The 27,392-nt window shown below is 60.7% G+C and overlaps 1 protein-coding gene across 1 annotated transcript; it reads right to left on the bottom strand.

The window, feature by feature from the left end:
* Positions 1 to 548: 548 nt before the first annotated feature.
* Positions 549 to 26,140, bottom strand: LRRC38 (leucine rich repeat containing 38). The gene is made up of 2 exons (XM_008275369.4): positions 25,291 to 26,140; positions 549 to 1,564 (listed from the first exon to the last, which is right to left on the bottom strand). Exons 1-2 carry the CDS (start codon positions 25,943 to 25,945, stop codon positions 1,311 to 1,313), a joined length of 909 nt encoding a protein of 302 aa, XP_008273591.1. The 5' UTR covers positions 25,946 to 26,140; the 3' UTR covers positions 549 to 1,310.
* Between the last annotated feature and the right edge of the window lie 1,252 nt (positions 26,141 to 27,392).

Here is a 27,392-nt window from a genome sequence, read left to right as displayed (position 1 = left end):
GGTCTCAGCCCAGCCTGGTTCCAGCGCCGCCAACCCAAGTCACCTTGCACGGAACTCGCTGGCACGTGACTTGTGTGTTTCACGTTGTCCCGAGCCAGGGAAGCCGGGGGGGAGGGGGGGAGAAGATTTGCAGAGACCAGGTCTCAGCTGTTTGTGGGGCTCTGGGGCACCCTGCTTGTGGGAATCACCCCAAGTCCTGGAGCTGATGCGTCTGGAATTGGAGTAGGAAGCTCAGAGCATCTCCTCTGTGAGGAGGGGCTCAGGAGAGGGTGGGTGCAAGGGACCCCCACCCCCGCGCCATGCTCCAGAGAGAAGAATGACTCTGAGCAAGGCAACCCCACCCCTGGACAGAGCCATGACCCTTCCTCTGCGGGGCCACCTCTTAGGACGGGGCCGGGGTTGGCTGACCCCAATGGGAGGTTCCCACCGGCTTCCCAAAATGCAGCAGCACACACTCTCCGGCCAGCTCTCGGCTCTGTCTTTGGTGCCCTTTGAGCCAAGCCTGATTCTTTGTCCGTTCAGCCGCTACACAGAACACGACACGGAGCGACTATTAAACACGTTTATTCCCCTCAGCTCTGGAGGCTGGGAGCCTGCGATCAGCGGACCAGCACGGCTGGGGCATGGTCAGGGCCCGTTTCGTGGTTCATGGACGGCTGGTTTCTCACTGTCCCCTCCCATGGTAGGAGGGACAAAGAGATTCTCCAGGGCTCCTTCCGGTGAGAGGAGGGTCCCTCGCTCACGACCCCGCACCTCCCAGGGGCGTCACCTCTGAACTCTGTCACACTGGCGCTGAAGTTCCAACAGGGGCGTGTGGCGGGATGCAGACACCTGCCTGGGCGCTCACCCATCCCCACGGTGGCCTCCCAAGCCGGCCGGGCCTGCGCTAGCAGAGTTTCTCTCACGGAGAGTGACCTGAACTTGAGTCCCTACCGCCCAAGCCCCTGTCTCTTGGGAGGAGGACCCAGGGCAGAGAAAGGACCAGGGCAGGGAAAGGACAGCACGAAGTCATCTTGGAGCCCCAGGCCACCAGTCTGCAGAGCTCTGTGGGAGGCTCCCAACTGACTCAGTCTCCCCAGCCCCCACTCCCCAGCCCCCACTCCTCTTGGGAGCCAGGCTCTGCTCCACGGTGACCCCCACGGCCCCTCCCAGGCTCCTCCACTCTGCAACTTCTGAACTCTGACATGGACGATGGCCCCGGGGCGACCCAGAGTCCTTGCCAGAGAGACGCTCCGCTCTGGTCCCCGGCGGCGGCCGAGGCTTTCCGTGTTCAGCAGGTGCCGGCCGGCGGGGGCGGTGCGGGAGGCGGCTCAGTCGTCCTCGTCCTCATCTTCGTCCTCTGTGTCTTTGCTGGGCGCACACCTCTGGAAGCACTGCACCACGGTGGCCAGGAAGAAGCTGGAGATGATGGCGGCGATGGAGACGGCCACGCCCGAGAAGATGATGATGAACAGGTCCGTGAGCGACAGGCTGAACCTGCACTCGCTGAAGCTGGCCTCCGACAGCTCGTGCAGCGAGACCCTGCGGTTCTCCACGGGCAGGGAGCACTGGATGGCGTCGAGGCCTGTGGGAAGGCAGGTGGGACGGCAGAGACGGTTAGGCCGTGGCCCCGGGGCAGAGCCAGCGAAGGGGGAGCAGCCCCCAAAGTAAAAGGCGAGGACAGCTGGAAGGAGTGCGAGGCCACGTTTGTTCACAAAGCACAGAATTATCAGCGTGGGAACAGAGCGTGCCCCGACCTGAGTTCAGGCCTGGGGCTTGTGACTGTGGTGGGCTTGGGGCTGGGGGGCAGCACATTTTGGGGGTTCAGACCCAAACCTGGGTTATAAGCAGCCGTGGCAGTGCCAGCCAGAGGCTGCTCCCTCCAGCTGGCCGTGCCCTTCCCCCTGTCACATGCCGTCCTCCTCTGTGCCGGCTTCACAGCAGAAATGAGCAGGCCGTCTGCCCAGTCCCGCGGCACCCGCAGCACCCTGGAAGCAGTGCGCCAGGGAAGGCTGCGCTGAAGGAGGCCTCCAACGGCACCTGCTCCTGGGAAGCTGGGGGGGGGGGGGCTCCAGGTGCGTAAGGGTCACCTACAGGCTTTGTCCAAATGCAGGGGCCCAGGCACCACCCAGAGCCTCAGCTTCTGCAGGTCTGGGGCAGGGGCCCTGACCCTGAAGTTTTAATTTAATTTTTTTCATTTTACTTGAAAGGCAGAGAGACAGTGAAAGACACAGAGAGATCTTCTGTCTGCTGGTTCATTCCCCAAATGCCCACAACAGCCAGGGCTGGGCCAGGCCACAGCTAGGAAGCCAGAAGTCCATGCAGGTCTCCCACGTGGGTGGCGGGGACCCAGGACGTGAGCCACCACTGCTGCCTCCTTGGCTGTGGATCTGCAGGAAGCTGGGTCAGAAACTGAGTGGCTGGGACTTGCGACACGGATGCAAACGTCCCAAGTGGCCACTTAAGCTGCCCTGCCCAGCACCGGCCTCCTCTGCCGTTTTCGTCACCGGGTGATTCTGATGCCACGCCCATCGAGCAGCAGTGTTTTGTCACTGTCTGAGCACAGCCTGAGAGCCCTGGGACACTCCCCGTCCCGTGTCCAGACAAGCCCACTGACTATTTCACACACACGAGTTGCCATCACGATTTTACTTCAAGAGTGTTTGACTTAACGACGAGTGTCCCACCCTCCAGTCTAGCAAAACACCCACAGCCGAGCGGGCGCTAAGAGCTGTATGAAACAGCGGCTGTGGACACAGCTGGGCCAGGCGCTGTTTCAGCACTTGACACAGATGCACGCATGGAAGCCTACAGCAACTCCCTGGGGCCCCTCGAGCGTCCCATCCCAGTGCAGCAGGTAGAGGACCGGGCTCAGAGAGGTGAAGCAACTTGCCCAAAGCTGCAGAGCGCGCAAGCAGCCAAGCCAGCAGTGTGGCTCCAGAGACCTCGCCCATGGCCGCTGTGTCCCTGAATGGAGGAGAGTGGGGGAAGGCTGTTGGGGTGCGGGGGATGGGACACAGGAAGCTGATGCATTCTTCCCATGGCTGCCTTCACGTGGGAGGGGCAGAAGCTGCCAGTCACCTGGCTCCTAGGGCACTGGTTGCAACAACCTAGAGACGCCTCCTGCTGGCTGTTCCCTAACCTGCGAGCTGCTTTTCTGGCATCAAGTGAAGTGGGGAGTGGCTCTCAGAAGCCCAGGGGGGGTCAACACTCTACCCTCTGATTACTTACGTGAGCCCCAAGGGAGGGTTGCCTGAAATGTGAGCAACTGAGCACTGTGTACAGTCATTTATGCACTCAACAAACACGCACTGAGTACTTCGCCTATGCCAAGTCACTGATGGTCAACAGAGCGAAGAGGGCCCCTGCCCCCAGAGAGTGAGTCCCAGTGGGAGGAGACAGACACCTGTTCATCTATTCAACAAGTTCTCTTTGAGTGTTTACTATGTAGTGGGCTCTGGGGACACAGCCCTCACACAGCACTGCAGGTGATTTTACATCAGGAAATACACAAAACGAGTCACGAAATCTCGGTGGGCGGAAAGACGATGAGTGTCTGGGACAATGGCGAGTGAGGGTGGCGTCATCACTAAGCTCTAAAGGCCACCGGAGAACTTCCCAGGCAGACAAGAAGGTGGGCATTCGGGGAGCACCGTGTGGCCAAGGAGCAGCAGCGGGGGCAACAAGGAGGACTTAGCATGACAGCAGCAGCGGCTGCCAGTCCCAGCCCACTCAGGACCGGCGCACGCTGTTCTGAGCGTTGCATGCAAGGTAACTGTCACTTCCCGCGGCACCCTGCCGAGCTAGGTGCTGCTATGATGCCCATCTTCCAGCTGAGGAAACCCAAGCCCAGCAAATCCACACAGCGCGCCTTTGACGGCGCAGCCTCGTGGTGGCGGAGCTAGGACTTGAACCCGGGCTTCTGGCTCTGGGGTCCGACGCTCGCTCTTTGGGTGCAAGGGTCCCCAAGCTCAGCTGTCTCCGTGGTGCCTTACTTCCCGCTTCCTTTGCGACTCTGAGCGAGACCTGCACTTGCTCTCTCTGCCGGTGCTTCCCGGTGTCGAGAGCTGTCCCTCAGTCCATTTCCAGCTCATCTGGGAGTCAGGGCACCTTCTGCACACCTCGCTAATCAGCTGCCTTTCATGCGGCCAAGAGCAGCGTTTCCTTATTTTACATCTTTCCTTCCCCGGCTCCGAAACAGAAGATGGAGGAACAGCGACCCAGCTTCCTCCTTCCTTCTGGCCTGGCCCCTTTGGGGTGGTCTGCAGCCCACCCACCATGCTCTCCTTGCCATGGGAACTGTTGCCTAGCAACCAGGCCCCAGCTCCTTGCTGTCCCTGAATCTGAGCCTGCTTTAAAGACCCAAGGGGTGGGGGCCGGCGCTGTGGCGTAGCAGGTAAAGCGGCTGCCTGCAGTGCCCGCATCCCATATGGGCGCCGGTTTGAGTCCTGGCTGCTCCACTTCCAGTCCAGCTCTCTGCTATGGCCTGGGAAAGCAGTGGAAGATGGCCCAAGTCCTTGGGCCCCTGTACCCATGAGGGAGACCTGGAAGAAGCTCCTGGCTCCTGGCTTCGGATTGGCGCAGCTTTGGCTGTTGTGGCCAACTGGGGAGTGAACCAGCGGATGGAAGACCTCTCTCTGCCTCTCCTTCTCTCTGTGTGTAACTGTGACTTTCAAGCAAACTAAATAAATCTTAAAAAAAAAAAAAAGACCCAAGGGGTGAGCTGGACCTGAGGTCTGCATGCCTCAACAACTTACACTTGGCTACAGCTTTTGACTGTTCCTCTCTTTCTAAAAATGATGTTTATTTATTTCAAAGGCAGAGAGAGAGAGAGAGATTTTGCATCCACTGGTTCACTCTCCAAATGTCTGCAATGACCAGGGTTGGGCCAGGCCAAAGCCAGGATCCAAGAACTCCATCCTGGTCTCCCACTTGGGTGCAGGGGCCCAAGCACTCAGGCCATCTTCCACTGCTTTCCCAGGTGCATTAACAGAGAGCTGGATCGGAAGTGGAGCAGCCGGGACTCGAGCCAGAGGCTTAACCCCTGCACCACAGTGCTGGCCCCGATCTCTTTTTTGTAAGAGGCCAAGCGTGTGGCTACTTCGGGACGCGAATAAGGCCGGAGGGCTGTGAGGCAGCATGAGGCTGAGAGTCTTACGGCCTCCGATTTCATCCGTGGAAAAGTGGAAAAAATCAACGCAGCTGCCTCCTTGTCCCATCCTACCTCGGGCAAAGATGTCACGAGAACAAGTGATAACGGGGCTGCGTGAAGCCAGGCAGCGCAGCAAAGCTGAGATCACGCACAACCTTCAAACTCCTCCCATGCCGCTGTGTGGCCAGACGCTTCCCGGGAATCTGTCTTCTGTGAGCGGCGCCAACAAGAACAACCCCAGCATGGCCACACAGCCCAGGCCGCTCACCGCCCCACCTCCCCCGGCTGCCGCCGCGAATCCAGTCAATTCCGGTTTTCCTGACGTTCTTTGTGCCTGGAGATTGGACTGGCGCTTGTACAAAGTGACAGTTTCGGGGGACGTCAGCTCACGTTGCTGACTGAATGGATGCTCGTAGCTCACAAAGGCAGAGAAATGAGATGAGATGGACAGAGAGTGGGCCAGGCAGGAGCGGGGAGGACCGGCCAACGGAGGGGGGCGTGGCCACCGCAGGGACCTGAACAAGATACCGATTGTGGAACTGAAGTTGGGGTCCCTGACTTTGGGGCCCCTTCTCTCCTGCAAGACCTTTCTTGGGGTTTCTTAACTTCGGCACAGCTGACATGTGGAGCAGCGTGACTGATTTGGGGGGGTCTTGTGCGCCCTGAGATGTTTATCAGCCTCCCTGCCTTCTGCGCACGGGATGCCGGCACCACCCCCGCTCACCGAGTGCGACCATCAATCACCTCCCCTGGCATTCCCAAATGTCCCCTGGGCGGGAATCATGGCTCTCAACAGGAGTGCCTGCTAAGTAGGTGGCTGCTACACTCATTTCCCATCTCCCCAAAATCGCTGTGTGGAAGCCCTCACTCCCAATGCGATGGACCGTGAGAAGTATGGGGGCTGCGTGAAGTTATAAGGGTGGGGCTTCTTGGACAGTACTGGGGTTCCTGTATGAAGAGGCCAGAGAGACCTGCCCCCTCTCTCCCTGCTGTGCAGGGGGGACAGCAGGAAGGCGGCTGCCAGCGAGCCAGGAAGGGAGCCCTCACCGGGACCCAGCCGCGCAGGCGCCCTGACTGCAGTTGAACTTGGACTTCAGAACTGCAGAGGGACACACATGCTGTGCAAGCTGCCTGCCTAAGGCAGGCTGAGCTGACTAAGATGGTAACCCTCAGGGAGGGCACTTGATGGTGTGGTTAAGACGCCACAGGGGACACGGGCACCTCACTGTCAGCCGCCTGGCTCTGGGTGCTGGTCCTACTCTGAATTCCAGCTCCTAGCTAGTGTGCACCCTGGGAGGCAGCAGGTGATGACCCAAGTACTTGGGTCCCTGCCACCCACATGGGGGACCCAGATGGAGTTCCAAGCTCCTGGTTTCGACCTGGTCCAGGCCTGGCTGTTGCTGGCAGCAGGGTGTGAACCACTGGATGAGAGCTTTCCCTGTCTCTTCACCTTGCAAATAAATCAAAAACAAATAATTCTTTAAAAGACAGCAACCTTCTAAGACAAGCCAACTTTTAGTTACTAAGTAGACATTTAGTTATTAAATCTCTTCTTTTCATCCAGGCATTTACCAACCAGGAGGAAGAAGAGAAGAGAGAGAGGGGAGGAGGAAGAGGAAGAGGGAGGAAGAAGCGAGCGAGGAGGGAGGAGAAGGCGGCCTCCCTGGCCTCCAGCAGCTGAGGTCTGATGGTGGAGGCAGCAGGGCCTGGCGAAACTTGGAGACAGAGTGACAAGCAGAAGGGAAGGTGTCAGAGAAAGCTTGCGGGAGAGCCAAGAGGGACGAGCGGGAGTCTGTGGGGAACAGGGGCAGTGGAGGCGTCCGGAGCCCCCGGAACAGCCCCCTGCCACTTTCCGGGTCCCCTCCCTTCCTTGAGGCAGCTCTCCAGAGACCAGAATATCACACGGTGCCCGACAACATGCCCCGAGATCACTTGTGAACTTTTAAAACAGTAACGTTTATTTGAGAAATAAGATAAATGCATCTCAATTGTTTTGAATGAAAAAAAAAAAAAAAGAATGGAGCCGGATGGCCAGCGCTGGCCACAACACCACACATGTGCCAGAGGCTGCTCACGGCTCCAAGAACGTCAGCCCCTTGGGCCCTCGTGCCCACCCACTGGGGGCCGCTATAATTGTCTCCACTTTACAGATGAACAAACTGAGGCCCAGACTAGTCCAAGGATACACGACAAGGAGGCATCCATGCTAGGACTCACGCAATCTGGCTCTCCCAGGCTGTGAGACCCAAGGCTGCGCCAGCTCAGTCGGCCCCTCAGAGCACGCGCCAGTCAGGCAGTGTCTGGAAGTTCTAGAACGTTCCAGCAATCCCCAGGCTGTATGCTGCACAGACCGTGCCGCGTGGGGAGATGCCAGCCAGCCAGTGTTGGTACACTGCTGCCTGTGGCTGTGGTCAGGCCCAGGCCTGCTGAGAGCCACGTGGTGCTGATGGCGCGAGCACGGGGAAGGGGCCGACTGAAAAGCTCACTGCCTGAGTTTGCAAAGCCTGCCTCGGACTGTTCCGATGTCCAACTTGTGCCTGCATCCGACTCCCGCCACCTGAGGAAGGAGCCTGTCTCGGTGAGGGTCATGAAGGAAACACAACCAGGAAGATGTGGGTTGAACATTGCTAATCCCCAAATCCGAGACTGGAAATCCAAGAATGCTCCAAAATCCAGAACCTTCTGAAATCCCATAGGACGCTAAAACTGAAAACTTCCACACCTGACCTCACGTGGTCACCCCAGAATGCAGCAGCACTCAAAATAGTGTGTGGTCACCGCCAGGGCTGGTGCTGCGGCACAGAGGTTCGCTGCTTGGGAAGCAGCATCCTGGCTGCTCCTCTTCCCATCCAGCTTCCTGCTGATGGCACCTGGGAAGATGTTCCAAGGACTTGGGCCCCTGCCACCCACATGGGAGACCAGGATGGAGTTCAAAGTCTTGGTTATCGCAACCATGTAGGGAGTGAACCGATGGAGCGATCTCTCTTTCCCTCTTCTGTCTCTCCCGGTCTCTCTGCCACTCTGCCTTTCAAATAAATAAATTTTCTTCAAAGCCAGAGTCACTACCAGGCTAAGTGACATCCAAGGTGTACGTGGAACATGAGTGAATTTCGTGCTGAGACCCGGGTCCCACCCCCGAGACACCTCACTACGTCTGCGCACACATTCTAAACTCGGAAAAAATCTGAAACCCAGAGTCTGCTGGGCTCCCCTGCCCTGGACGACAAAGACCAGAAGTCAGCACCCTCCAGCCCACAGACCTCGTCCACCCTCCCTCTGCCTGCCCACATATAGACACACGAGTAAGATTTGTTGTATTTATTGGAAAGAGAAGGAGGGAAGGCTCACTCCCAGATGGCTGCAATGGCCTAGATTGGGCCAGGCTGAAGCCAGGAGGCAGGAACTCCATCTGGGTCTCCCACATAGGTGCAGGGGCCTAAGAACTCAGGCCATCATTTGCTGTTTCCCAGACACATTAGCAGGGAGCTGGATTGGAAGTGGAGCAGCTGGGACTTGAATTGGCGCTCAGCGTTGCAAATGGTGGCTTGACCCGCTGTGCCACAGTGCTGGCCCTTTCCTGTATATTTTTGTAAGTTAAATCTTTTTAAAAAAGTTTTATTTATTTATTTGAAAGGCAGAGCTACAGAGAGGCACAGAGAGAGAGAGAGAGAGAGAGAGAAGTCTTCTACTGACTGGTTCACTCCCCAAATGGCTGCAGTGGCCACAGCTGGGCTGATCTGAAGCCAGGAGCCAGGAGCTTCTTCTGCGTCTCCCACACAGGAGCAGGGGCCCAAGTGATTGGGCCATCCTCTATTGCTGTCCCAGGCCATCAGCACCAGAATTGGAAGTGCAGCTGCCGGGACTCGAACTGGTGCCCATGTGGGATGCCAACACTGAAGGCGGTGGCTTTACCAACTATGCCACAGTGCCGGCCCCTTGTAAATAAAATCTTGCTCACCCACTGGCTTCCATGTCATCTACGGCTGGTTTAGAGCAGCAACAGCAGAGCTGAGTAACTGTGACAGATACTGTGTCTAGAATACTCAAGTTCGTCAGCTCTTCCTACTCAACACACACTCAGGAAACCCCCTCCAGGAAGCCTGCCCAGAATGCTTCCCGGCCTCCTCCTCCCCCTGACTCATAGAGTTCTGCTTCCTGGTCCCCCGCACCTCCTCCAGTGAGGCTGACTCCTCCCCGGGGAACTCTGCCTCCCAGCTCAGGGCCTGCACATAGCAAGTGTTCATCACACACCCTGAGAAACGCTGGAACAAGTTAGAACCCTCTGGGTGAGAAGACTGAGGGGTCTTCCCGGTCGGGGGCTGTGGCCAGTAGTCTGTCGGTGAGGTCTAGTGTGTTAAAAAAGCCAACCAGGGGCTGGCGCTGTGGCACAGCAGGTAAAGCTGCTGCCTATGACACCAGCATCCCGTATGGGCACCAGTTCGAGTCCCGGCTGCTCCACTTCCCATTCAGCTCCCTGCTGATGTGCCTGGGAAAGCAGCAGAGGATGGTCCAGGTCCTTGGGCCCCTGCACCCATGCGGGAGACCCGGATGAAGCTCTTAGCTCCTGGCTTCGGGCTGGCCCAGCCCCCGCTGTTGCAGCCATCAGGGGAGTGAACCAGTGGGTGGAAGGGTGGAAGATCCCCCCCCCACACAGTCTCTCTCTCTCTCTCTCTCTCTCTCTCTCTCTCTCTCTGTGTGATTCTGCCCTTCAAATAAATACATACATCTTTAAAATCGTCTTTCAAACCCTGGCTCTAGAGACATCAGCACAGAGGTTCTTCAGGGCAAAGATGCTGGGAGCCATGAATCTTCAGGTCTCTTTGCCTTCATCCCGGAAGCTCCTCGCAGACAGAGAAACCCTCCTTACGGATTACGGATGACGTGTGGAGCCATAACAGTATCGGCGGGTTAGCCACAGAGAACCCAGTTCCCTCCCTGGGCTTAGAAATGAATGAATGCATGAACAAGAGACGCGAAGAGGATTCAGAAAATCAAAGTGTCAACCTCTCTACTGATCAACCGGCTGTCTTCCTGCCCCTACCTGGCAGGCTGCCCGGGGCTCCCCTCGGCAGCCAGAGCCTTCCAGAGAAACTTCCATCCAGTCATTCCTGCTCACGCCGCGCCCCCACACTCCTGTCTCTCAAACCTCGTCAGCCTTTCTCCCACAGGGACCCCCGCCCCTGGCCCTAGGGCAGACCCACCCTCAACCCAGGGTAAGCTCACCCCCAGATCCTGCCAAGGCCCTCTGAATAAGGTCACCTTCACGCACCCAGGGGTTAGGACCCGGAAGGTCTTGTGGGGGGAGGCACTTCGAGCACTGCAGGTGTCACCTGCTGCCCCGTGGCGGCCAAATCCCTCCCAGGACAATCACTTCCCACCCACTGGGCATGTCCCGGTGCAGCACTGCACAGACCACTCCTGGCCAAAGGGTCTGCACGTGACCCCCGCGGAGCCCGTGTCGCCCTGTGCCACGGCACTCAAATTTTAGTGCCCCGAGCCCACTCAGATCAGTAAATGTGTCTCCAGTTCTGTGCATTGCCTGGCATCCCTGCACAGAGTTGGCTCCTGCTGTTTACACTCGGGAGGCCCCCACCGACGGATTGTAGGAAAACAGAGTCCAGAGAAGCCAGACCTGCCAATCTCTGCCCCACAGCCCCAGGTCAGCTAACCCTGCCAGGGGTCTGCAGACCCTGTGTGTGGTGGCAGGAGGCCCGTGGGAGGCAGTGGGGATGCAACGAAGTTCCTCTCCTGTGGGCAACCCCGCAGGCAGTCCCAACAGGCAGGGCGTTCACTTCCCACCTTGCGCCTGGTAAGCAGCCACCTGCACCTGCCTCCCCAGCAAACCAAAGTGGCCCAGGCCGCACGGCCACCTCCGCCCCTGCAGCGGGGCTCACCCTTGCACGGGGCAGCCTGCCCTGCCTTGGCCTGACGGCTTCCTCCCAGCAGCTGACACCTGAGCTGGTCAGGGCCGGAGCTGCCACCCTCCGGAAATAGACAGTGACGCAGCAGATGGTGGAGGGAGATTAATCTCGCCCACCACGCCCAACCTCTCGCCAACAAACTAGCCTGGGCTGCAGCCTCCTTGGGGGGCCTCTGCTCTGCCCCTCCCCCAGGAACTGACCAATGAGGGCCAAGGCCAGGGTCTGAGAAACGCTTTATGCCATGAAAAATGCACATTTGTTGTCCTAATTCCGCTGAGCGGGCAAAGCCTGCACGCACGCGGAGACAGAGAAACAGGCAGAGGGTGAGAGAAGAGCCCATAAATGCAAGGTTACTAGGACGTGGGCTGGGGCCGTCCGGGGTTGTTTCCAAGGCCCCGCGCGCTCTCTGCACGACCACACCGGGAGCATTTTCCACTCAACAAGCACAGCCAGGCCCCCGCTGTGTACGGCCCGAGTGTTCCACGGTGAGGCGAGCCACGGCTCCTCACCCAGGCCCAGGAGGTCGCCAGCTTCTTCCCCACCAGAAACAAGGCCATGGCGAGCCTCCTCGCAGGTGCTCTCCCCCGACTCCCTGAGATGCGCCCCCGGCGGGATCTCACTCCAAGTCCGTCCATGGGTTCCACCAGGCTTTCCTCTCTGTCCATCTGACCAGCCACAAATGGGAGTGCAGATGGCTGGCGCCGTGGCTCACTAGGCTAATCCTCCGCCTGCGGTGCCGGCACTCCGGGTTCTAATCCTGGTCGGGGCGCCGGATTCTGTCCCGGTTGCCCCTCTTCCAGGCTAACTCTCTGCTGTGGCCCGGGAGTGCAGTGGAGGATGGCCCAAGTGCTTGGGCCCTGCACCCCATGGGAGACCAGGATAAGTACCTGGTTCCTGCCATCCGATCAGTGCGATGCGCTGGCCGAAGCCCGCTGGCTGCGGCAGCCATTGGAGGGTGAACCAACGACAAAGGAAGACCTTTCTCTCTGTCTCTCTCTCTCTCACTGTCCACTCTGCCTGTCAAAAAAAAAAAAAAAAAAAAAAAAAAGGAGTGCTGCTGATTCAGTCTGCCCGTCTCCCCTTGCGCCCAGAGCTGAGTCCTGTCACGCGAGCCCATGAGCCCCCTGGATTGTGCCTCTGTCCACTGCCTGCCCAGCGTTGCAGGTCTTCCAAGTACAGGCTTGGGGACAGAGGGATGCAGTGCAGCCCAGCCCACTGCTGTATGCCCCAGGGAAGGCCACTCTCCCGCCCACATCCTGGGGGCGGGACCAATAAGGGAGGTGCTCCAGGGACCCTGGGTGCTGGTCCCTCCGCCTGTGGCCACAGCTCCCTCCCTCTAATCCTTGCCTGCTTCTCCTTGCTGAGCTAAGGGGGCCTGACCTGGGCCAGGGAAAGACCCTTCCCTGCACCTGCCCAGCCGGCCTTGCAGCCCCCATATCCTGACCTCCTGGCGGCACAGAAGGGTGGCTCTGAGGGTGCTCATGACACCTTCAGGCTCTCTCTCTTATCTAACAACTGGGCAACTTGTCTGAGGTCAGCTGGAGCCTGGACTGGAACGGAGACGTCGCGACTCCCAGCTGGGTGCTGCTCCCAGGCAGCAGGTTCTAGCTCAGGGCGTGGGGGCTGGGACCCTGTGTGTGCTACAGCCGCTGCTGCAAGCCCTTGGTGGCATGCAGGGACAGGGCGCGAGGAGGCAGAGGGAAGGTGCTGGGCGCGTGCTCCTGCCCCTGCAGGGGCCAGGGGTGCAGGCAAGCCGGCTCTAATTTCTTAGAGTGCTCATCTTTGTTCTCCACTGCGATTTTCATTAAAAGCCGGCTGCCGCACAGGGGACGATGCCAGTGACCCGCCCTGCCGCACAGCACTCAGCTGATTAAGCGAAGAGCTGGTTTCTACAAAGCGGCACGGTCAAGGGCTCATCCTGGCCCACCCTGGCCCCGCACGGCGTGTTCTTGTAGAAGGGACAGTGCGTGGGTCCCACCTTGGGGGGGGTGGTGCTCGTCTCCATCCTGCCCTCCAGCCTGACTCCCAGCCCTAACCTCAGGACGCCGACCGCGGCTGCACACTTGAGCGTGGAGAAGCCGCTGGCCCCAGGGTGATGTCTCCATCCTGTGCCCCTTCTGGGTGGAGGAGAGTTGAAAATGCGACTCTCAGGGAAGTTAGGTATGAGTTTCCGCTGTCCTTGTCACGGCCTCTGCCCCGTCCATCACTGCCATTGCTGCTTCATCACCTCCCCCAGATCCACCACACCCGCCATGCTCACCTCTCCCCCACAGGGTCAGGGCTCAGTCCACCACATCCCCATGTCCATCTCCACCCTCACCTCTGTCCTCCATAGCAGACACTCGCCACGAGACGGACTCTGCACTGAGTGGATGCTAATGCGTGTCTACGGATTAGCAACGACCTGGTTGGAGAGAACCTTCTGGAAGGTGGCCCATGAGCCTGCTGCCTCCCACAGCTCATCCGGGGGATCCGAAGCTCCAACCCCACCCTGGCTGCATACTTCCAGCACCCAGAGGTCCCTGTTAATGTCTAACCGTGGGAGGCTGGCCAAGCCAGAAGGGCCATGCTGCGTGTCGGGAGGAGGATGGGGTCCACCATCTAGGTGACCTCCTAGCAGGCAGCGACAGTTACCGAATCTCTCGCTGCCATCAGGGCCTCCGACAGGGGCTGGCGCCTTCATCACCTCTCTCCTCTCTCAGTCTCTTTGTCAGGAACCCTCAGAACAGCACTTCTCAGCTGGGGGTGACTCCAGACTGGACGTCTCTGGCAGGTGAACACCTTTCCCTTCCTTTGCCTGCCTCCTGTATTCACGATTCTTCCAGAAAGCAGATGCTGGCTACAGACCCTGCATCTCCTGGTTCCGAGGGTGCCAGCACTGTGACAGTGCCACGATGGGGCCACGAGGTGGCGCTGTTGAGCAGCGTGTGCAGGGCTGCACACAGGCAGGGGCGCGGGGAGGAGAAACAGCCTGTGCAGGTGGACAGACCTGACCATCACCAGACCGGCAACTTTCACAGGTGGGCAACAGCAGTGGGGCGACTTCCTGCAGCAGAATAAAGACTCCCCCCCTCACCCCAACCCCGAGTCGCCCACATCCTGCCCCTCGGCATCTGTCAACAGCTCAGGGGCTTTGCAGAGGTGGCTGAGCGAGCTGGGCGCCCGCTCTCCCCACGCGCAGCCCTGCGCCTCCAGCCAGCCCACACGGGTACACTGTGGTCAGTGGAAGCTTCCAGAACCGGCCCTCTGAGTGGCGGCATTGCTTTGCTGCTGAGACGATGCTAACAGCATCCGCCACGCACAGCACGGCTGCTCTGAGCTATGCCCCTGACAGGGTCACGTCCCCGACCCTCACAGTGGACTCTGGAACGAGTTCTGTCCACACTCCACACTCGAGGAAGCTGACACAGAGAGGGTGAGCGGTCCACCCAGGCCCACACAGCAGGGCTCCAGAGGAGCTGGACTCAAACAGTGCTGGAGTTAAGCCCAAAGCCCAGCTCTCAGCCATGGGGCTCGTCCCCCTGACCTGCGACCTTGGGGGCACAGTGCCGGGTCAGGGCTGGGGCAGCTGGCTCCTGGCTCCACCTTTCAGGGTTCAGCACGCATGAGGCTTTCAGCAGCCCACTTGGTCTCTCAGAGCCTTGGCTGCATTCTGAAAACGCAGAGTGGCCAACCCTACAGCCTGTGCTTGTCCGAGTCCCCTGGAATGTTCTGTCCAGGAAGACAGAGCCTTTGTCGCACTCCCCCGCTGCATCCCGAGCCGGGGGCCGGGAGCTGAATGTGCTCTGGGCAGGTGGCAAGCCTGCTCCGGGGGGCTCAAGTTCCCTCCGGCTTAACCTGTCCCTGGCCAGGCTCTGCGTGAGATGCTCTCTGCTCGCTCCTGAGCCTGGTGCAGCAGCAGTGGACGCCAGAGGGCAGGCTCGCGGCTCAGGCACCCTCCATTCCCAGAACGGTCAGTGGCAAAGAGGGTGACACTTCTCCCTCCACAGCAGGGAGCCGAAGCACGACAAATATCCGCGAATGAATGGACGGGGCTGGTGGCATGCGCGGCGAGCCGGCCCTACGAGGCTAGGAGCCCAGGTGACGCCGGCTCATGGGGGGAGTCCCAGAGGGCCACAGCCCTGGCTCAAGGGGAGCTGGGCGGGAACTGGGCGTGCACGTTCCGGATTTAGAAACCGGCGCCGGTTGCTGGCAGGCCATCTGGTTTCCGGCGAGCACTGGTGGGCGTGAGCAGAGTGAGAGTGGAGATGTGCCGGAGGCTCGGGGCTGGTGTGGCTGGGGGAGGGGTGGGGCAGGGAGGGGCGACCACTGCTGTGGCCTCCGAGCTCCCTCCCTGGGTTAGGATCACACTGGAATCTCCCTCAAGGTGCACGCCTGCCACCCAGGACGGGATGGAGGAGCCCCAGGAAGCCACAGGCAGGGGGCTGAAGCTGCCCTGGCTGAATCTCTCCGGGTACCTGATGCACCCACCTGCACCACTGGAAAGCAATCACTGGGCCTCTGCTTGAATGCCTCTAGTGATGGGAGCCTCATTACCTCTCTCGGCAGCTCATTTTCAGCACCCCGAAGGTCAAATGTTCCTGCTCCTGGAATATCCAAGTCAGCTTCCCCGTGGCTCCCAGCCCCAGGGCCACCCCCTGAGGCCAGAACAAAGCCTCCGAGTTCGGTGACAGCTCCTCAGACGCGGCAGACAGGTCTCTGCATTTGCCAGTTCAGCATCAGCCCGCAGAAACACCGGCCTCGACACTCCCAGTCTGCACATCCCAAGGGCATCTGGGGGGAGCCCAGGGGAGTGGTGACCCGAAGGGGCCTGGGAGCCCCGACCTTGCCCCTAGGTCTCCCCGACCTGAGCACCAGTGAGCGTGAAAGTCCACGCAGGTTCATGGCACCACCTTCGGCCACCACCGCATCTGTCCCTGGTTAACCCTGTGCTCGCTGACGGCGGATGAGAATTACTCAACCACGTGAGCTTCTCTAAGCAAGGGGGTGGTCCAGGAGCCCCCTCCTCTCCATCCTTCTTCCCTTTGCTTTGCCTTAGCACCCACTGTGTGCTTAGTCAGTCATTCAGTCACTCAACAAACATGGACCCGGCACCTGCTCTCTGCCAGCACAGTTCCAGCACTGGGGTGAAAACTGAGGCGTCCCAGCCCTTTCTGGCTACGATTCCATGAGACAGCTCCTGAATAAATCAGGAGAATGTGTAATCCTGCCGTGGAAGCAGGTGCTCCAGGGCAAACAGAAGCTATGGGGAGGGCAGGGAGAGCTGGGGTGGCAGGTTGTGGGGTTCACAGGCGGCGGAAGGCTCAGGCAGAGGGTGGCCTTCTGCACAGGGGGCACCTTACACAGACATCAGGGGAAGGGCACTCCACGTAGAGGGTGCAGCGTGCAAAGGTCCTGGGGTGAGAATGTGCCTGGTGTGTCTGAGGTGCACCGCGCGGCTCAGAGTGCCCGGACCCAGAGCGGATTAAGGGGAGAATGGCAGGAAATGGGGTCGGGAGGAAAGCAGGAGGGGTCAGGTCACCAGGGCCTTTTAAGCCTCCGGAAGGACTTCGAGGGCTACTCTTCTTAAAAAAAAAAAAAAAAAAGATTTATTTGAAAAGCAACAAGACGGGGGTCAGGGGGAGGAGATTGACTTACTATTGGTTCACTCCCCAAATGGCCACAAGAGCCAGGTCTGGGCCAGGCTGAAGCAGGAACCCGTATCTCCATCTGGGTCTCGCACGTGGGCGCGGGGGCCCAGGCACTCGGCTCTGCTCACTGCCTTCCCGGTGCATTAGCAGGGAGCTGGATTGGAAGTGGAGCAAGCAGGACTCAAACTGGTGCCCTTATGGATGCCAGCATTGCAAGAGGTGGCTTACTCCACTGTACCACGGCGCCAGCCCCATAAAGGCTGCGTGTGGCTGTATGGGAGTCCCTGGCCAGTCCTGAGCAGAGGAGGGCTGTGACCAGACATGGGACGAGCAGGGAGGGGTGCGGTTCCACGTGCGGCCTGCAGAGGGGCAGAGGGAGGGGCTGCATTTGCTGCAGCAGGTGCTGTGTCGTCCGCCTGGAAAGCACGTGTACCGGGCCCTTCCCTGACACCTAGAGGCCTCCACCGTCTCCCCAGGCTCCTCTGGTCCTCCCCGCACACCTGGGATGGCACACAGGGACCCAAAGCCCAGGGAGTCCGTGGCCAGCCTGGGTCAAGGCCAGAGAGAGAAGCAGTGCATCCCGGGCCTCACCCTGAGCTCCCCAGTCCTCCACGCAGCCAGCGTTCACGTCTGATGCACAGAATCACGCGTGACGGTCCCATGTGCAGCCACAGGTCCTCTCCTGGGTGTCAGGAAAAGCAATGTCGGTCTTCCTGGTCTCCCCTGGGAGGGGGTGCGCTCCCTGCCTATGACGAGAGCCTGACACTCTTGCACCCCTGATCTGAGAGCCCTCGGGGGGCGGTGGGACCTTCACGCCAGCCCCCAACCCAGGGGAGCTCTGCCGGGAGCTGGGGCAAGGGGCTTCCAGACCCTTTCGCCCTGTGCCCTGGAGGAGACTGTGCAGGTCACGGCATCAGCTGCAGTCAGAGCTGCAGGGCGCGCCCGGCCCCGTGGCCAGCGGGAGGACAAGCTTCAGGGACTTCGATGCCCTCAAGGGGCGAGTGGCACACTCTCTCACTCTCACAGCTGCTTCTCCCGCTAGCCTCACCCAGCGGGTCCCAGGGGTGTTGGTGGTCACCGCTCCTGGTCTGGGGTAACCCACTCTCCCAGGGATGTGAAGACTAGGACAGGAGAAGGAGGAGACTCCCAGCACCCCCACCCTCCAGCCCTGCCCCCGCAGCTGACCACGGCTGGGGCTGGAACTGACCCGTGCCCCTTTGCTTCGGGCTGGCCTCTGAGAACCGGCCCCTTCATCCTGAACGGCCCGTGCTCCCCTTTCAAGTCCCAACTCCCTGCCCTTGGCATCTGTCACACGGCCAGCGAGGACAGGCGAGACGGGACATCGGGGCCTCCTTGACTGGCAGGCTGCACAGTGCAGCCGCCGCGAGGATGTGCCGGGAAAACGTGATGCAGCTGCACTGTGTGGCACAACCGGGACCCGGATGCCTGGGGCCCAGCTGCGTCCTGGGACAGGGACCAAACAGGACAGCGCCTCTGTGCGGCGGTGGGGAGCTGCGCTGTGGGCGGACTCACAGGACGTCACTGAAGGTCAAAGCACAGATCCCATCACACCCGCACCTGACTGATGGGACTTGGGGGCCCAGGAGCGCTGGGGGAATTCATCCGCCTCCAGACAGCCACGGTCAAGGTCACCCAGTAGGTGGTCTGCCCCTTCCTACACTTCCTACACTGCATCCCTCACCGGGGCAGCCTGAGAAGCTCCTGGTAGCCAACAGGTACCGCGTCACCCACCTCTCCTCCGAGCTGAGCGGACAAGAGAGGGACGCCGCGAAGAAGGCGAGGAAGGGAACAAGGGGGCAGGGAGGAAACCCCCCAGGACAGGACAGCCTGACACAGGCCCGGGGCACAGGAGCCCAGGGGGCGTCCCCACACTGAGAGTAATGGGCTTGGCTGTGTCCACTCGCTGGCTGTGAACACGTTCCTCCATGGAGGGCCTGATGCGCCTGGATGGCCACCGCCAACCTGCAGATGGACACGGCCTGCCAAGCCCTCAGCACTGCAAACCACGCTGGGGACCACAGGACTCTGGGAGAGCAGGAAGCGGGCAGCCCTGGGCATCTGAGTGCTCCTGTCACCTCCAAAGCAACCCCCGGCGATGGGCCCCTGGGGCTGTGTGTCCACTGTCCCTCGGCGTCCAGGAGCGACTGCCCCCTGGGACTTTTAACCGACAGAGCCACAGGACGAACGTGGCATTTTCAGGAAGACCCGAGGTCCTGGGTAGCAGGACCTCATGGGAGTGCTCTAGAGGCAAAAAAGGCCGCCTGAGGCCACGTCTACTGCTGGCTCCAGTCTCTGGAGCCCATAAAAGCTGACACCCGGCCCCTGGACACCGGTCATGGTGAGAAAGGTGACACCCAATGACTTGATTCTGAGAGACAATTTAAAAACGCAGCAGCCTGTGGACACACGCCGTGCACAGCCCCGCCAGAGGCAGGAGAGAGAGAACAGTCACAACAGCAGCTGAGACCTCAGCCAACCCCGCTCGGGAGCACGATTCTCTTAGGAATCTAAACACACACGCAGAACACAGAACGCGCACGCACGGCCCGCGAGCCGACCCTGGGAGTTACAGCAGCAAGGAGGGGTCATTGTTTCACCCAGGGAATCAGAAAGTATGGTTTAAAATCACAATCCACAAGGCCACACCCAGACTCTAATGCTGACGGTGCTCGCCTGCTAGTTAAAATGTGCTGGAGGCAGAGTGTCGGGGGACCACGGCGACGCGGCCGGTGAAGCCGCTGCTCGTGACACCTGCATCCCATATCAGAGCGCTGGGGTTCGAGTCTTGGCTCCTCCGCTGCAGACCCAACGTCCTACTCAGGTGCACCCTGGGAGGCAGCAGGTGACGGCCTAAGTGCTTAGGTCCCTGCAGATAGGGTGCCAAGCTCCTGGCTTCGGCAGGGCCCAGCCCTGGTTGTTGTGGGCATTTGGGATGTGCATTAGCACGAAGCTGGATTGGAAGTGGAGCCGGACCTCGAACCCAGGCACTCTGATAGGGATGGGAGCGTCCCAAGCAGCAGTGTAACCACTGAATCCAATGCCCACCCCTCTGTGAACTTTCTCAAGTTCTGATAGGAGGACTCGCAGCTCAGCACTGTTTACAAACAGAAGGAGACGACCCACATGTCTAATAACTGGAGACAGGCTCAGTTCACACATCTACAAAACGACCCTTCCCATGGCCGTGAAAAGCTAAATTTTCAGAGAACTGTAATGATGGGAAACTCACAACTAAATAAAAGAACAAAATCAGAGGCCAGCATTGTGGCGTGGCAAGTTAAACCATCACCCGAAATGCCTGCAGCCCATGTGGGCACGGGCTCAAGTCCCGGCTGCTGCACTTCCAATCCAGCTCCCTGCTGATGCACCTGGGAAAGCAGCAGAAGATGGCCCAAGTCCTTGGGTCCCTGCCACCCATGTGCGAGACCCAGAAGAAGCTCCTGGCTCCTGACTTCGGCCTGGCCCAGCCCTGGCTGTTGTGGCCATTTGGGGAGTGAACCAGCAGATGGAAGACCTCTCTCTCTCTCTCTCTCCCTTGCCAACCCTGGCTTTCAAAATAAAGAAATAAATAAATATTTAAAAGATTAATTAAAAAGCAAAAGTCATTTAGAAAAGGTACACTATCATATCAATTTCTTTACAAATATGTGCACGTGGAGGACAACAGGACAGAGTGAAGCTCTAGTCGCGGTGGGTGCTGGGCTGCCGCTCACTTTCTTCCTGCTGGTGTCTCCTCCTCCCCCCTCCCCGGAACAGGAGCCTGCTATGTTTGTCATTGGGAAAATCAAGCTGCCTTTACTTCCTAAAGGAAAGGAAAAGACACAGAGTCACTCTGGAGGCACCTGGGAGAAAGGAGCAAGGTGACCCTCAGACAAGCATCCACATTTGTCCCCTCGGCTGAAAAACCATCGATTTTCTCAGGGTGATGCGAAGTTTCCATGCCTCTACAGCGCACCAGGCCTCTCTGCGTGTCTGACATTGGAGAAGGGCAGGGGGTTCTGGGGTGTGGGGGTGGGCTCCCCAGTGGGCCCTGAGCCAGGCCCGACCAGGCCAGCAGGTGCAGCTTGTTGTGATCCCCTGCCTCACCCAGGCCCCAGCCCCGAATGGATGCTCCAAGCACTCTTAAGTGGGAATTTTCTAGAAGGCGGTCCCCACACAGAGGCCTGGGTCCAACCCTCCTCCCAGCCCCTCCCTGGACCTCCCTGTGTCCAGGCCGCAGGATGAGAGAATCAGCTCCCATCTCTCCCCCAGCGTTGTGGGCTGGGACGTGCAGGCCACACATGGCAGTGACTACCCAGGGAGGTGCAAGAGGGGCCCTTGGCGAGGTCAGCCCCCCACCTGGAGACCTGCACGGGTCTCTCCTGTGACCGCACGCACCTCACAGGCCAAGCACCTAGGCACCTGCCGGCTTCGGTTTCTCTTCAGTGGCTTTGTCTCCCAGTGGCTCCAGAACCCAGGCTGGGGAGTGTGTGGAAGGTGCGTCCACCCTGCAACAGCGTCTCAGGCCCACAAGCCAGGGCCCTGGGCTGCCCAGGTGCTCCAGCCCCGCCCTGCAGCAGAGACGGTGGTCCCCTGATGTCTGGCGGAAGCAGAGCCTCGGAGAGGCACCTGGCCTTCTGCGGCCTCAACTTCCCCGTCTGTAAAACCAAGACAAGAATTCCCTTCCGGCCGGCGCTGTGGCACAGCAGGTTAAAGCCCTGGACTGAAGCACCGGCATCCCATGTGGGCGCTGGTTTGAGTCCTGGCTGCTCCATTTCCAATCCAGCTCTCTGCTATAGCCTGGGAAAGCAGTAGAAGATGGCCCAAGTCCTTGGACCACTGCACCTGTGTGGGAGACCCAGAAGAAGCTCCTGGCTTCGGATCGGTGCAGCTCCAGCCATTGCAGCCATCTGGGGAGTGAACCAGTGAATGGAGGACCACTCTCTCTGTCTCTACCTCTCTCTGTAACTCTGTCTTTCAAATAAATAAAATAAATCTTAAAAAAAAAAAAAAAAGAAAGGAATCCCCTTCCTTGGCAACTCCAGACTTTCCAATGCCCATGTTTCTTGGCTTCCTAAAGAGACGTGGAGCTCAGAGACAACAAGCAACTTACACAAGGTCGCACAGCTGTTGAGTGACAGAGCCACAGACCCAGCAAAAAGCCCACCCTCTGAGCAGCAGGGGTGCTTAGTGGAGTGTGCACAGGAACCCCTGGGGGGGCGGAAGTGTTAAAATGCAGGTCCCCAGGCATCGACCCCCCCACTCATTCAGGAAGTAGGTGTAGGGGCCCAGAACTCTGCCCCTCAAACACACGGTTCTCAGAGACACCCCCAAGCTGCCCCGTTCTGTGTCTTCACTTCCTGTGTCACCCGGGTGGTCTCTGAGACCACTGGCTTCCAGGTCTGAGTGATGGGCTCTGTCCGCGTGGTGACACACAGCCCCTGGAGGTCGCTCCCGGGAGAGTGAGAGACACAGGAGGACAGAGCAGTGTGGGGACAGTCTCGCCCTCCCTCCCCACGCCCACCAGTTGGAAGCAGGTGTCGGGCTGGACGCTCCAGACTTCAAGTTCATCTCCAGCACTCACTCCGTGACCTTGTGCAACCCACTTCACTTCTTCCTGCCTCATTTGCTTCCTGCCAGGTAAACCAGGCACCTGCCGGGCACGGGACAACTCCACAAAGAGACACCCCTGATGGAGGGTGCTGGGGCTGCCGATCAAACCCAGGATGCCGATTCATGGTGGATTTCGGAAAATAAGAGACTGCCTTGTGTCTACGCATGTCCCAGCTATCGCCGGGGACGTACTGACATTAAAATACTGTTCATCATTTATCTGACACCAGATACTGATGGACATCTGGGGCGTGAGGTCCGAGGATCCCCAGCCTCCTGGGTTTTTCCTTTTGTGCCATGGCTTGGGCATTCCGGCATCCACCGGACCTCTCGCCTCCTCGGCAGGATGGCTCCGCCTCCTAGCTGAGCCTCAGACCCAGGCCTTGGGAGTCCGGATGGAGGGGACTAAGGGCCTCATCAGCTGCTGGTCCCTGCCTCCCGCTGTGGCTTTTGTATCTGTATTTCCTGCTCCGGGTGCCGTGGCCACAGGGGAGGCTCACCTGGCACCGGAACGCATTTCTGCAACTGTCAGAGTGAGTCAAGGTCACGGGAGGCAGCTCTGGCTCCCTCCAGCTCCTCTGGGGAGGGGGTGGGGGGGCCAGGGAAAGGCCAGGACGACAGCCAGGGTCGCTCTGTTCTTGCCTCTGGTTCCTTCCCCCTGGGAGTGGCACAGGGGCCCTGAAGCTGTGTCCAGACGGAGCCTGACTTTCTCGGGCAGGGGGCAGGGGGCTGGGGGCTGGGAGTCAGGAGGTCCCAGGGCCCCCCCACAGCCCTGTGGGCCGGCAGGCAGGTCACTCAGGCTGCCCAGCAAGTGCAGGACAAGAGCAGAGGGCTCACTGTGGGCCAGGCACTGTTCTCAGTATCTCACAGCCCTCCCCACACCCCCAGGAGGCAGGTGCCGTGCCATCCCCTTGCACGGGGGAGGACGCTGGGGTGCACACTAGGAAGTAGAGGCAGCAGGACAGCGGAAGTCACTTGGTGGCAGAGGCTGGGCTCGCGGGCTCCGTGAGAAGTGCAAGCAGCATTACAAATGCACCCCAGGAGGGAGGGGTGTGGACGGCGCCTGCAGGGCACGACTCCCACTCGTGCCGGCGCAGCTGTGCCCCTCGACGCACCAACGCTGGAGGGTACACCTGAACGGACCTCAGAGAGGTCAGAGACTCGCGTGGGACCGTCACTCCGAGGCCAGCTCTGAACCCGGCTCTCCCACTGCAAGGCCTGTGCTAGTCTCCACCAGCTACGCCCCTGCGGGGTCACAGGTGGGGCTGTGGGGAGGAACTGCACTGGCCACCCAGGGAGACCAGGCTGCCCCCGGCACTGCCCCTGGAGTGCTCTCCTCCAACACCCACCTCACTCTCAGGCCTCCGGACACTTCCCGGCACTGCACCTGCCCCTCGCCCCCACTCCCAGCCTCGCATCCCCACCCCCCCCCACTGGGTACCTGTTCTCTTTCTGCACCTCAGGCTGGGCAGGGTGAAATGTCGCTTTTGCACCCACTTGACCCTGTTTCCACCCTAACATCCGCCAGTGTGTGGTCTCTGCAGCGTTAGCTGCACCCCGATTTCACGCACGAGGATGGTGGGGTTCAAGAGACTCAGGTGACCTGCCCAGAGTCACCCAGATCCTAAGCCTGCTCTCATCTCAAGCTGCTCGGACTCCAGCGTAGTGGATAGTTCAGAGGTCAACCCAGAGATGAAGAAACTGAGGCCCAGACAGGCGAAGTGGCCTGTTCAAGGTCACGGCTACCCATGGCAGAGCAGAGACTAAAACTCGGTGCTCCTGGCTCTGTCACACCTTGTCCTCCTCTAGAAAACAAAGGCAGCCAATTGCACCAACCCAACCAACCACGCACCATGAGCAAGCAGCACCAGGGCACAGCCCTACCCCTCTCTCTGGGCCAGCGTGTTCTGGTAGGGAGAGGCCAGGGACACAGGCAGGTGAATGAAGGCAAAGTTTATAAGGCTGGGGCCCTCTGCGCCTGGCAGGCCGGGTCCTTCTAGGGATGCTTGCAGGACAGAGCCAGCCTGGGCCGTCTGGCTGAGGAACGGCTACTGAGACACCCCGGTATGCGCCTGTGACAGCAGGGAGCCAGTCCAGGAGCACAAGAACTCAGCTCGCAAGTGAGCAGGAAAGACAGAGGCTCGCCCTGCGTCTGTGTCCCCGCTGGTGATTCTGTGTGCTTCACAGCTCTGCTTCTAACTGCCAGAACCCTAGGGGCAGAGCAGGCGGCGGGGTCTGGCTGGGAGACGGCCCTGCCGGCCCCAGTGCTCACAGGCTCCTGAGTGGAGGCTGGAATCCCCCAAAGGCAGGGTCACCCTCCTGCCCCCGCCGGGCGCTCAACCCGTGGGTGCCAGGATCCTCCGCTTCCCAGCTTGGCTGCCGCGTTCTTCCCACTGCCCATCCCCGAGCCCCCCTCCATCTCCCTGGGCTCCTGTGTTCCCATCTGCCAAGTGGGTGCGCCTGTCCACCCCCCCCCAATAATTCAGCTCAGTTTCTGCACATCTGGGCTGAGAAGCCAGGGACATGTCAATCAGGACTGCACCTGTTCCGGGAGCAAACGGGATGAGAGGCAGAGGCCAGCTCAGGATCTGGGGCCACTGGAGAGCACCAGGAACCCGCGGTCTCACTCACCATGACCATGACCTGGGCGCTGAGGGCAGGACTGTGCCGCCTAGGCGCCCCCTGCACCCACCAGGCCCAGTGAGCGCTCCTGGGCCCCAGTAAGGGAGACCTGGCGGGTCTCTAACTTGGGAAAGGGGGTGGTTGGTGACACAGGGGAAGACACAGGCCTCAGAGCCCAGCAACTGCGGAGAACTCCAGAGGGGTCCCTCCCTGCCTCGCCCCGGGGCACAGACCCAGGAAGCCCGCTCCCCTGGCACCTGCCAGGGCAGCCGCTGGAGCTGCCTCCTCTTTAGGGTCAACCTGAAGCCCCCGGCGCACTGCGCACCCTGGTGGCTTCTCCCTGCTCCCTGCCCAGCGCCCCCGGCCCGTTCACCTTTGGGCAGTTTGGAGGCGTTCTCCTGGATCCAGGCGAAGAGGTGCGCGAAGTCACAGTCGCACAGCCAGGGGTTCCCGTCCAGGCGCAGGCTGCGCAGGGCCGGCAGCGCGTCCAGGGCCGCCACGCTGAGGCTGTGCAGGCGGTTGTCGTTGAGTTCCAGCACCTGCAGCGACTCCAGGGTCTCGAAGGCGGCCTCGTGCACCCCCGCCAGCCGGTTGTTGCCCAAGCTCAGCTTCACCAGCCTGCCGGCCGAGCGGAAGGCGCCGGCGCCCAGCTGGGTCAGGTTGTTGTAGCTGAGGTCCAGGAAGGCGAGCTTGGCCGAGCCGCTGAACGTGCCGTCCTCCAGCGAGCGCAGCGAGTTGTTCCTGAAGTCCAGGTAGACCAGATCGCCGTAGAAGATGAAGAAGTCCTCGGGGATCCGCTGGATGCGGTTGCCGGCCACCAGCAGCTTGCGCACGTCCAGGGGGAAGGGGTCGGGCACGCTGGGCAGCCCGCGGTCGCGGCAGTCCACGGTGTGCGGGTCCGTGCAGGCGCAGCCCGCGGGGCACGCGTACCCGGGCCGGAGCGGCAGCAGCAGCAGCAGGAGGAGGCTGCAGAGCCAGAGCGCGTTGCCGGCGCCGGCGGGGACGCGGGAGGTGGCGCGGGGGCGCATGGCCGAGGGGCCCCGGCCGGCCGCGGCGACGCGGACGCGGCTCTCCGGGCGAGCCCTGGCACTGGGCAGCGCGCCGGGAGTCCCGGCTGCGGGACGCTGGCAGCCGGAGGGCTGCCCGGGCGGGGAGGGCGTGCGCCCTGGCGCGCGGGGGCGACCGAGCGCTGCGCGGCCGGACCGGAGCGGGGCGGGGCGGGGCGGGGGTGGAGCGGGGAGAGGCGGGGAGGGTGGATTTACCCGCACAGGAAATCAGCCCGCAGCGAAATCCCGGCGGAGAGACGGGGCGCGGGAGTCCAACGCGCCCCCTCCCGGGCTGCTTACGTCCGAGGCCCCGAGCCCTGGACTCGCCGCGCGGACCTGGCGGGCGGCACGCGACGACTGAGTTCACTCGCGCGGCGCCGAGCAGCTTCCAGGGGGCGTGCACCCCGCGCCCCACGCCGCTCCCGCCTGGGCTCAAAGCCGTCTCCCCCGCGTGGCCGGACTGAGCCGGACCTGGGACCCTTTGGGGGTGCGCGGGGAGGAGCCCTCAGGGTTCCCGCCAGGGGTCGGCGGGCGGGGGTGGTCGGTCTTCCCTCTCCCGTTTCCACCTGCGCTTGGGCCAACTCCATGAGGAGGAGGAGGAGGGAATGAGGCGGGCAGCTGCCAGGCCCCCGCCGTGGCTCGAAGGGAAGGCCAGGGTCACTCAGCGCTTTCCGTGTTACGCCATGGAACCGGCTGGCAGTTGCTGGGGCCGGGATCTGCGCCCACTAGTCCCCAGGCCCAACGGAGAGGCACTGTGGCCTGAGTTCCAAACGTCGTGGTCTGAGACCCCTGCCCTGTCTCTCTGAACCAGGTGAGGGCAATGCTTGTCTCCCCAGCTCCTGGGGTGCGGGTGCAGGGGACAGCAAATGGAAGAACCAGCTCCTAACACCAGCTCCATTCCTTCCCTAGGAAACCCCTGGCTTTGCTGGCCGAGAGGTGTGGCCGAAGAGCAAATCCTGGCAGGTTGGACTCAGCCACAAAAAGGGGGGGGACTCCTCTCTCTGTGCCCCAGCCTCTTCTAGAAACTTCTTAATGGGGAGGTTGCCACAGAGCCACTAGGAGGCTGTCCTGCTATGTTGGCTATTTTGGTCCAAATATCCTGGAATTGACATGCTCCCCCGGGACCAAAATAACACAGGGAACAGCTGTCGGGGCCACAGGCCCCCAAAGACCCTGCCCCAGGCCCCTGGCCCTGCCTGGGATTGGTGGAGCCACGGAGCTAAGCCCCCGGGTTTTTTCCAAAGTCTTGATGCCTCTGAGCCTCTGGATCAAACAGCTGAGCCTCTGGAGAACCGCCAAGGGCTCAGCAGAGGAGAGTGTTTGCAGGAGCCCCGGGGTGGGGGGTGGGGGAACCGGGAGGGAAGCTGTTCCCCCTCTCCTCCCTCTCTCAGCTCCCTCCCTTGCCTTTGTCCTCTGAGCTCAGCCTCCC

Source organism: Oryctolagus cuniculus, chromosome 7 (genome assembly GCF_051225735.1).
Source record: "Oryctolagus cuniculus isolate XC-2025 breed Fujian yellow rabbit chromosome 7, ASM5122573v1, whole genome shotgun sequence".
NCBI classification, from domain to species: Eukaryota; Metazoa; Chordata; class Mammalia; order Lagomorpha; family Leporidae; genus Oryctolagus; species Oryctolagus cuniculus.
This window is presented reverse-complemented; position numbering and strand designations above follow the sequence as displayed.